The following is a 10,434-nucleotide window of genomic DNA, read 5'->3' on the forward strand; positions in this document are numbered from 1 at the left end:
GATTGGATCCTAGTACAGCCTTCCATCCCCAGACCGATCGCCAGTCCGAGCGGACCTTCCAGGTGCTCGAGGACATGTTGAGAGCGTGTGTTATTGACTTTGGTGGTCATTGGGATCAGCACTTGCCCTTGGAAGAGTTTGCATACCATAACAGTTATCATTCGAGCATTGGTATGGCACCTTTTGAGGCCTTATATGGTAGGAAATGTAGATCTCCGATTGGTTGGTTTGATGGGTTCGAGGCTCGACCTTGGAGCACGAATCTATTGAGAGAGTCCCTTGATAGAGTGAGAGTTATTCAGGCCAAGCTTATGGCAACTCAGAGTCGGCAAAAGATGTATGCGGACCGGAAGGTCCAGGATTTGAAGTTTGCTATTGGTGACCAGGTTCTGTTGAACATTTCACCCATGAAGGGTGTTATGAGGTTTGGTAAGAAGGGCAAGTTGAGCCCCAGATACATTGGTTCGTTTGAGATTTTGGATTGTATAGGCGATGTAGCTTATGAGTTAGCGTTGCCGCCAGGCTTAGCGAGGGTTCATCCGGTCTTTCATGTTTCGATAATGAAGAAATACCATGCCGACGGTACCTACATTGTCCGTTGGGATTCTATATTGCTTGATGAGAATTTGACTTATGAGGAGGTGCCTATCGCGATCTTGGATAGGCAGGTTCGGAAGTTAAGGTCAAAGGAGATTGCTTCTGTGAAGGTACAATGGAAGCTCCGCCCTGTGGAAGAGGCTACTTGAGAGATTGAGTCCGATATGCATAGCCGATATCCCCAGTTGTTCACTGATTCGGGTATTTCCCCACTTTCCATCTTTTCTTCGCTTGAGAATGAGCAACGGTTCAATTGGTATCTGATGTAACGACCCGTTTGATCGTTATAGTCTCTTTGGTATTTTTTCCTGTTCCCGAGCATTGGTTAGCTCACTTTTAACCCAAGGGGACCGTTGACACGCTCCCCGAGGTGTCTAGACCGGATTCGGGTAACTTTGGTGAAAATATAGGCTTAAAGTGAAAAATGATTTGACCCAAGTTGACTTTTGGGCAAACAGACCTTTTTCAAAATTCCGTCGATTTTGAGAGGTCTGGATGGTCATTTAGAACTCGTATGTTCATTTGGTTCGGTTCCCAATGCATTCGGATGCATTTCTGGACTTGGGATGGGAAATTGGAATTAAGGCATCGGAGGTTGACTCGGTCAACGAGACCTCCGTTGGAAATTTTTAGACCACGAGCGCGTTCGCAGCGTATTTTTGTGTAGGTTTGTGTGTTTGGCATGTGAGCAGATGGCCTCAGGAATAACCCGAGATTTTGGTTGAAGACTTAAAAAATTCAGGGGATTCTGGTATCTGGTGCCCACAACAGCAACACCGCTGTGGAGGTATGCTTGCTGCTGGGGCGACTATGGGAATTATTGGGCATGCCCTCGACTGTTGTGGCGGTGACGGGCCAGCGCTTTCATTTAAGTGTGTCTTAAATAAGTCTTAGACCCTCATTATTTCCCATTTCGATATTTGAGCTTGAAAAAACTGCTCTTACGGATATTTGGAGGGGAGAATCTTTGAGGTAAATCTTGCCTATTTCTTCATTCTTCCTTAAACCCATTATCATGTTAGATCCCCTTTTTCCCTTAATGAACCCATGGTGATAAGAGTTGAAAGAGGGTTTGGAAGAACATTGTTCCTAAGATTATTAATGATAAAATTGGTGATGTTTATGCTAGCTATTGACTAATCTAAGCTTATTAATCATATACCTTCCACTTTTAACATTGAATTTCGGGATTCAACACTTAGGGTTTATACCCAAATTGGGGGTTTTGCTTGAAATCAGAAATTAGGCTAATCCTTGGGCTAAATCAACAATTAATGGTTGTATTATGATTGTCTAGTACTTAATTTGGTATTTTGCCTGTGAATTTCCCGTTTTGCCCTTGTGGGCCCGTCTCCCTAATTTCTAGGGTTAAAATGGACCGAATTGAAATAGTATAAAATGGACCGAATTGAAATAGTAACAATATTAATATCGTTCTTCATGATTTGTAATATAGAATTCGATTATGCTTAGACTACTTTGGTTTTGAGATTCAACGGAAGGGCAAAGCAAAGGAGTGATTTGTTGGTATTGCGGTTCGGTAGTCCAGGTAGGTTATGGCTTACCTTTGGTGAAACTTTGTATAGCGAAGCACATATTTAGATTATGATGTCGGAGACAGCATGTGAACCTTCGGGTATGAAGTCGAGTTAGATATTGCCTTAGGTTGGGCACTGTTGTGTGTTGGGACTGGCCACCCCGTTATGTGTGTTGATTGTTCCATTGTAATGGTTTGATGCCATGAGTAGTTGGTAGATATCGAAATCTGTGTTATTGTCTTGACTGAGATAGGATTGATATACCGTTGTTGGTATTTGAACTATGCTGCATTGTTGGCGTACCCGTTGTTGGTACTTGTGATATTGATATATTGTTGGCGTACCCCTTTGTTGGTACTTGTGATATTGATATACTGTTGGCATACCAATGTTTGTATTGTGATATAATACATTATTGCCGTACCCTTTTGTTGGTACTTGCGATATTGAACTTGGCTGTGGATAATTGATATACACATTGCACGCATTCTCACACATTCATGATGCATGGCCGATACCCGGTGATGATCCGGTATCGTTGATTGAGCAAACTGATATTTCGATAAACTCTTTACTTGAGTGATTGTGAAAAGGCCGATGTCCGAAGATCAATTCCGGAATCGTTGATTGTATGAAATTGATATTTGATAAACTCTTTTACTTGAGTGATTGTGAGAAGGCCGATGTCCGAGGTTCAATTTCGGAATCATTAATTGTGTGAGACTGATAATTGACAGACTCTTTTACTTGAGTGATTGTGAGATGACCGATGATCTATTCCGGCATCGTTGTTGCATGGCCGATTCCAATGATATCCCGGAATCATTGTTAGTGCATGGACTCCGCGGGTCCCCCAGGGTGGTGCCGGTAAGACTTCCCCTGTGAGCAATTATCCAGGGTCCCGTCTGTCTGTTAGGCAAAGATCCGGGACGGGTGGCACTTAGACTTCGCGAGTCAAGCTGGGTTGTGCTACTGAGACGTCGATATTTTCGTCCGGAGTATATGTGTACACCTTATTTGCATGGCATTACACTTCATTCACTCCATCACTGCACTGCATTGCATTATGATTTGATTAAGATACTTGGTGATTGGAATGCTTGATGATTGGATTGGGTCGGATATATTCGGACTTGACGTATTTGGGTTTAGATGCTTTAAATAGGCGATGACGGATACTTGGTTGTGATTTATTGTCTTATACTTGCTGGATTCCTTGCTTATTTGCTTTATCTTCTGAATTGTGTTAACTATAATTAGTCGGCCGATGATGCCTACCAGTATTGTTGTTTGTACTGACCTACACTTGTTGCATTCTTTTATGAATGCAGAGTACCAGGTCGGATCTACTTCTATGACCCGTGGCTGATCGACTCTTCAACTTTCTCTCGAGTTTCCAGGGTGAGCATGGCGTCCGCTGACCTTGAAGACTTTCCTATCATATGTCTTATTTTCATTTCAAAGACATAGACATTTATGTATTAGTATTCCAGATTGTACTATTCCTTTAGTTGCTCTTGTATTATTCAGACTAGACCCTGGGGGTATTTACTGTCTTCCGCACTTTTGCTACTATCTATATTTATACATAGCGTGGGACTTACGTATTTATTGATTTCCGCTACTTAACTTTCATTAATTTATATATTGGTTCATTGTTGGGATGAGGGTTCGCTTACCGAGGTGGGAAGGTAAGTGCTCGCATGGCCTAGGCTGAATGGGTCGTGACAAACTCACGGAGTCGTGGACCCAATCAAATGGATGTTAGTGAAATAACTTAGTCTCGCAAGTGCTCTACATGTAAGCAATATGGCAATGACAAGCGTTCGTGTGGGCAACAAGGCCGTGGTGGTACAAGCACGTCTCGATGTAATAGACCCTCTAGAACTTGAAGATTGTATTGTTATTGTAATTTAGTATTGTATTGCTTTGAATTAGTACTGTAATTTAATGGAATGAATTATTTTTGAATTAGTATAAACCTCTCGTATTGAATGAATTATTGTTAAATAAAATGTTTATATTTGTACATTCAAATATAATACTTAAACATAAAGATAACAAGTTTCCAAACAATACAAAATACACATTACATTAAAAAAAATGCGGATTACACAAAAGACATAGCAAAAACAAAAAAGACAAAAAAGAAAAATAACAACATAGTATAAAAAATTAAAGGTAGATCAAAATATTTTTATTTGTACATTCGATTTGACTAAATAATAAAACACTTAGATCAAAATCCTATAAAATATGACACTTAAACTTAAAGATGACAAGTTTCCAAACAAACAAAACTTACTTCGGGGCACTTTACAACCCCTAAAATGACGATCCAAATGTTTAGTTATACTTGATGTAATAAGCCGACATTATTGTACGCAAAAAAAGATATTAAGTTCTATATAAAATATTGATATTTCGGGATTTTGAAACATGACTAATCTTTGCCCAAAGTATGGAAAAAACGTGATTTTGATAGCTTGAAAAAAAAAAAAAGGTAGCCTCTTTCACGTACAGAATATGTGCGTAAAACCTACTTTTGTAACCTTTTTTTTTGTGTTATCTGGTTCCAATTTTTTTTTTTTTTGCGTCACTTAAGTCGCGGACTCATACCTAACAAGATTAAGTGAATACCTAAAATTGTGGTCATTTTATATATATATATATATATATATATATATATATATATATATATATATATATATATATATAGACCCTCACAAAATACTAATCAAAGTAATCTATGATACGCCACTTACAACTTGTACTTATATATAACATAATATTACAAGTATAAACAATACAATGAAATAAAAGCTATCATGAAATGCAAATCAACTCTAACATCTTAACTTTCAAACAATGAAAAAATCACAATTTCTTAAAACAATATTACTATCTTACTATTCATTTTATGTCCCTATAAGCAAATAATCAATAAACTTTATCAGTAGTATAATTAAAACGTAACTCCTTCATGAATAAAAATACAATTACTTTCAAACAGCGAATAATAAAATATGATAATTTTGATTCATAGTACAAGAGGCCAATGACAAGTGAAAATGTACAATTTGACTATGTATTTTTATTAAGTGATATTCATCCTCACGATGTTCTCGAATAGTAAATATGCAATACTACTACTTGTTGTTTGAGTTACACCCAATCTTCTTATTTCCATAGATGAAAAACTATTAAGTATCATTCATTTGTTAAAGAATTATGAGGGTCAACGATTTTAATTAAGGAATTTAACATATAGTTTTGGTAAGAACTGTTAAGCGAGCCTCGAGCGTTGGGTGTTAGGCGTGTTTAGGGCGTACAGTCGGGCACGTAGAGCGTAAGCCTCACAGGAACTAAGCCCCGCACGTAAGCCCCGAGATGTTTTGTAGCGTCCCGCTCCGGAGCTCTAGTCCTGAAACTGCCCTTTAAAATACTGGTTCAGATAAGTTAAGATACCGAATACCGATACGACTCTTTCATAAAATGGGCAGCGACAATATGGATCATGTGTTTTATTGAATTTAGGTATTAATTAGCTAAAACATATTCCCTCCGTCTCAAATTATTTGTCGTAATTACTAAAAATAGTTGTCTCAAATTATTTGTCGTTTCAGGAGTTCAAGGCGCAAGTAATTATATTTTCCTATTTTACCCATAGTAAGATTTTGTCATTAATGGAGATAACACATAAATAGAGTAAACATTTAATGGAAAGAGATTAAAACTGACATATAAATAAGGGTAAAGTTAATCAAATACCCCTCCTAATTAATATTTCTTAAGGGACGTGTAAAACAAAAAAGCGATAAATAATTTAAGATGCAGAAGTAACACTAATTCCTTTGACATAGCCCCATAATCAAAATGATTGCCCTAGCTTTCAAAATGATCAAGATGAAGAATTAGCAGAGCATCTATCTATATACTGGAGACTTTGATCTAAATCTCTAAGCAACCAGGTGAAGAAGACATTTCAATGTATATCTTAGAAGTTTTTTGGTAGCTAAGTAAGATATGGATATGTTGGCTAAAATAATTGCTACTTAGAAAAGTTCTACTATCTTCCAAAATATATTGACTCAACCTTCCGCATGGTACAAACAGTGTCACCTCCATGTGTAGCTTTTCTAACTACTTCTTTAACAAACCAAATAGCTCCGTGAAATACAGCAAAACCTAACATGAAGGGAAAATTTAAAATACTACTAATACTTAAATCTAAACCAAGCATAACCACATTGTTAATTGAGTTTTTAGAGATTAAAAAATGCAAAACATTTACTTCAGACAACAATAATAGAAAACATTGTTTAACTTTGGATATGGAGTAGTATGTAGGCCAAGTATGTTAAAAGTGGATGACATAAAATAGTGCATGACCAGGAAAAATAATACATAAATATAATTACCTAAGTCTTGTTATAATCTAGTGGTATCAATAGTAGTATTCTACACGAGAGGTGTGAGTTCGATTTCCGTTACCCTTTTCCCCTTCCCTTTCCTGTCCCCAATGTGATAATGGAAATTAAAAAGAAAGTAATTACACATAATTACAAGTCCTACTTCTACAATCCTGATTTTAATGAAAACTTCAACATTATAGAAAGGTGATTTATGTGATTCATTAATTTCCCATTTGGTCCTCCCTTTGTCCCTTTTCTTACTCCAATACATCCTTGCAATAATGCAATGGGGTCATTTAATATCTCACTTTTCCATTTCTCATTTTCTGAAGTCTATTGAGCGTGCAAATTGACCTCCATCACCAATTCACAAGCACAAAAGAATCCGTCATTATATATACTGTATACTACTTTTTTGTTTTTGGTACATCCTCATTATATATATACACACACAAACATTACCGAGGAGAAAATAAACCTAGTAAAGACAACAACATAAAAGATAAGAAAAGACACTCTTCTTACTTCCTCTTTTTGCTCTCTTCATCAAGAATCTCAATGGCTACTTCTTCTACCACTACAACTCCAAGATATGGTCAAAGAGACACTACATTTTCCACCCCAATTTTCACTCCTTCTCACTCTTCCGTTGGATCACTTTCTTTCCATGATCATCATGATTCCCCTTTTAGCCCTTTTCAATTCTCTACCAAGGGAGTGCCATTTTCTTGGGAACACATTCCTGGAATTCCAAAGCAACAAATTTCAAGGAAAAATAGCTCTTCTTTAAGGCAACTATTACCATTGCCACCACCAGCTGGAAATCCTCCAAATTCAGCCAAGAAAACACAAAGGGTTCGCGACGAATTTTCTCCAAGAAAGAGTACTGCTAGTGAAAGCTTTAGGAAGGATCCATTTTTTGCAGCATTTGTGGAGTGTTCCAAGGATCAACAAGAAAATCATGAGAATTTTAGTAACATGTGGAAGAGTACTACTTCTTCATCAAAGGTAGTGGCATCACCAACAAGAAGTTTAAGTGACAGATTTGGAGTGATAAGCATGTCTGCATCTTGTAAAAGAGCCTGTAGTGTTTCAGAATCCATTGTTTGTCTTCCAAGATCAAGAAATTATGATCTCCTTAGTACTCGTCGAACAAGCCGATAAGAAAAAGTCAATTTGAGTAGAGGGTATATCTAAAACAACCTCTCTAGTAGGAGTAAGATCTGCGTACAATCTACCCTCCATATACCCCACTTATGTACCATTACATTGGGTATGTTATTATTGATGTAATTAGGGTCATTGGCCATTAGCCAAAGGGTCATGACTCAAGTTCTACATCCATAACAATTTGGTGTTCCAGATATTACTGTAAGTTTCTCAACTTGTTTGAGATTAATTTTTTTAGCTTTTTTATGATCATAATTAAGACGTAATTAATGCTATTGTACAGTTGTATTTTATTAGCTTTTCTATTATTATATCTATTAGGAGTCCTATGGAATACGTGAGGACAACTAGATGGATATGTCCGAGAATTATATACTAGTAGTAGATTTTTTGTGTTTTTTATAATATTATTTTACTTTGGTTTGCTAAGAGCAAGTTCCAACGCGTTTCATTAGGGCATGAGGAACTGCATAATTTCGTCTCATGTATTGTCACATTAATGTTAAATGGAAATCGAATCCTTTCTGTATTTCATGTGATGAGTACATGTCATATTGAGTAAACATTACACAAACCCCATGTGAGAAATTTTTAAGAATTGAGAAATTAATCTTGGACCACAAAAACATTTATAAGTGGACACACACGCACAAACACACATTTAATTGCCATAAACTTTTAGAGAATTGGTCAAGCAGGAAAGTTTTAGGTTCCCAAGAAGAAGATGAAAGATTGGAAATACAAATGTTTTGTGGTCAAAGTAAATAATAAATAAATACTCCTAGTTAAAGATGATACTTGAGACAACTTTACCTAACATTTGCTGCCCTTGTTAAACCAAAGGATCACCTTTCACCCAAACAACGTTCTTTTATGCTTGGCCATTTATTTTGTCACTTCCATGTTCTTTGTTCTTAAATAATTTTAGTTTGAGAGTTGCTAAATTGCCACACCACTTTGACCCAAATTTGACCACACTTATATAAAAAACACCATAACCTCTATTATATAATTTTAAATTAAGATAAACTTTGAGAAGAAAAGATAGAAATGACATTAAGTAAGCATAAATTATTAAATTTGACCTAAATAGTCATATGAATTTACTCCATTTGGGCCATTGTGGCCAAAATACTGTGGCAAAAAGACCTTATTCTTTTAGGTTTAGAATATTGTTTGTTTTTTAAAGCTAACAAATAAGTATAGCATAAATCCAATTGATTAGGCCAGTAATAACATACTGAGTATCGGACGACCGAATGATAGATGCCTCGTGGAAGTTTTACTTTAGACAACAGTCAAATGTTTAAGGGGTTGGACCTAGGGTGTTTATGGGTCAGTTTAAATCAGTTTTTAGTCAAAATTAAAATTAAATTAATTCAGTTGATTTTTTAATTATTTGAATCGAACCAAACTAATTATAATACACATTTATTAGCTTGGTGGCTATCGATTTGGTTCGGTTTTGAGAAATTTAATGATATATCTAGTCTTCTTCTTCTTTTTTTTTTTTTCCTGCAATCAGGAAAAAAAAAAATCTTCTTCCAACTTATAATCCTTTATTACCAATTTATTGTAGTACCTGCTATTTATATAAAAATGTCTTAAAATCTACACGCTTTAATTAGGTGAATAAAGTTTATAAAAAATACATAAAAAGTCTAGGTAAAAATCTCATAGCGATTTCCTCACATACATGCATGTGTTTGGATTTATGACTTTATTTTAAGAAATGAGCTTTAGGCTTAAAGTCCATCAGTTTTCGAGATAAAACTAATGATAATAATAAATAGATAAAAAAAAATACAAAATATTTATAATTATTCATAAAAATTAAATAAATTATAAATAATGATAAAAATATTTATATAATTTATCGGTTTGACTTTCTTTGGTTTGCTTTTAATAAATACAAATCAAGAGAGACAACTTAAACTGCAGCTAGAAAAGTTGGTACGTAGAGGAGAGTAGCTTGTGGTAAAATCTAGAGTTCGTGGCTAAGGTTAGGCATGTTTAAAACCACAAGATTAAAGGACATTTTGATATATGATACATATTTTTAGTTTAAAATTAGAAGATTCAAAAGTCTTTTTTATTTTCTTAAACTCCGTATCGAGCCAAGTTAAAGATAAATAAATTTAAACCAACGGAGAAACTAACATTTTTCACATTCTTCTTTTTAACTCTTTTAGCTTCAAATGATGGAACGCTTAGTGCGTGTTTCTTGTTTTGTCAATCTACTGTAGAAGGGAGTGCTAGAAAAGAAGTTTATGCTTATGATTTGTATATGTAAAGGTCCACTCTGGACATACTACCCAGCAGTCTACATATCCACATCTTTGAATTAAAAGCCACCTCTTTATTTATTAATATGGTAAATGCAAAAAGAAAAAAAGAAGACAAATGAGACGCTAATAAATAACCCATCCCATAACATTATGATGGTGAGGAGGTCGACACCAAGGGCAAAGTTAAAAGAAAAAGTTACCGATCGACAGAATCAGTAGCTTTGATCAAAATACGATATTTGTATTAAGAAATTCACCTCGTATGTATTAAAAAAAAATTAGAATCCAATCTTTTTAAGATAGTACTTCAAAACTCATAAACTTAAAATTTTGACTCCGCCTCTAATCAAACACTAACTGGATATGCAAATGAATTTATATTATACCACAGATGTGGTAGTAGGAGTAATTTTAAATTAATTCTAT

At 35.3% G+C, this 10,434-nt stretch overlaps 1 protein-coding gene across 1 annotated transcript; it reads left to right on the top strand.

Annotated features, from left to right (window-relative positions):
- Nucleotides 1–7,108: 7,108 nt before the first annotated feature.
- Nucleotides 7,109–7,714, top strand: LOC132034989 (uncharacterized). Its single transcript, XM_059425311.1, has one exon. The coding sequence runs from the start codon at nt 7,109–7,111 to the stop codon at nt 7,712–7,714; it is 606 nt and encodes a 201-aa protein (XP_059281294.1).
- The last annotated feature ends 2,720 nt before the right edge of the window (nt 7,715–10,434 follow it).

This window comes from Lycium ferocissimum, chromosome 10, assembly GCF_029784015.1.
Source record: "Lycium ferocissimum isolate CSIRO_LF1 chromosome 10, AGI_CSIRO_Lferr_CH_V1, whole genome shotgun sequence".
NCBI classification, from domain to species: domain Eukaryota; kingdom Viridiplantae; phylum Streptophyta; class Magnoliopsida; order Solanales; family Solanaceae; genus Lycium; species Lycium ferocissimum.

Coding starts and splice junctions, on each gene's coding strand:
- LOC132034989 (XM_059425311.1), top strand. CDS start 7,109: ATGGCTACTTCTTCTACCACTACAACTCCAAGATATGGTCAAAGAGAC.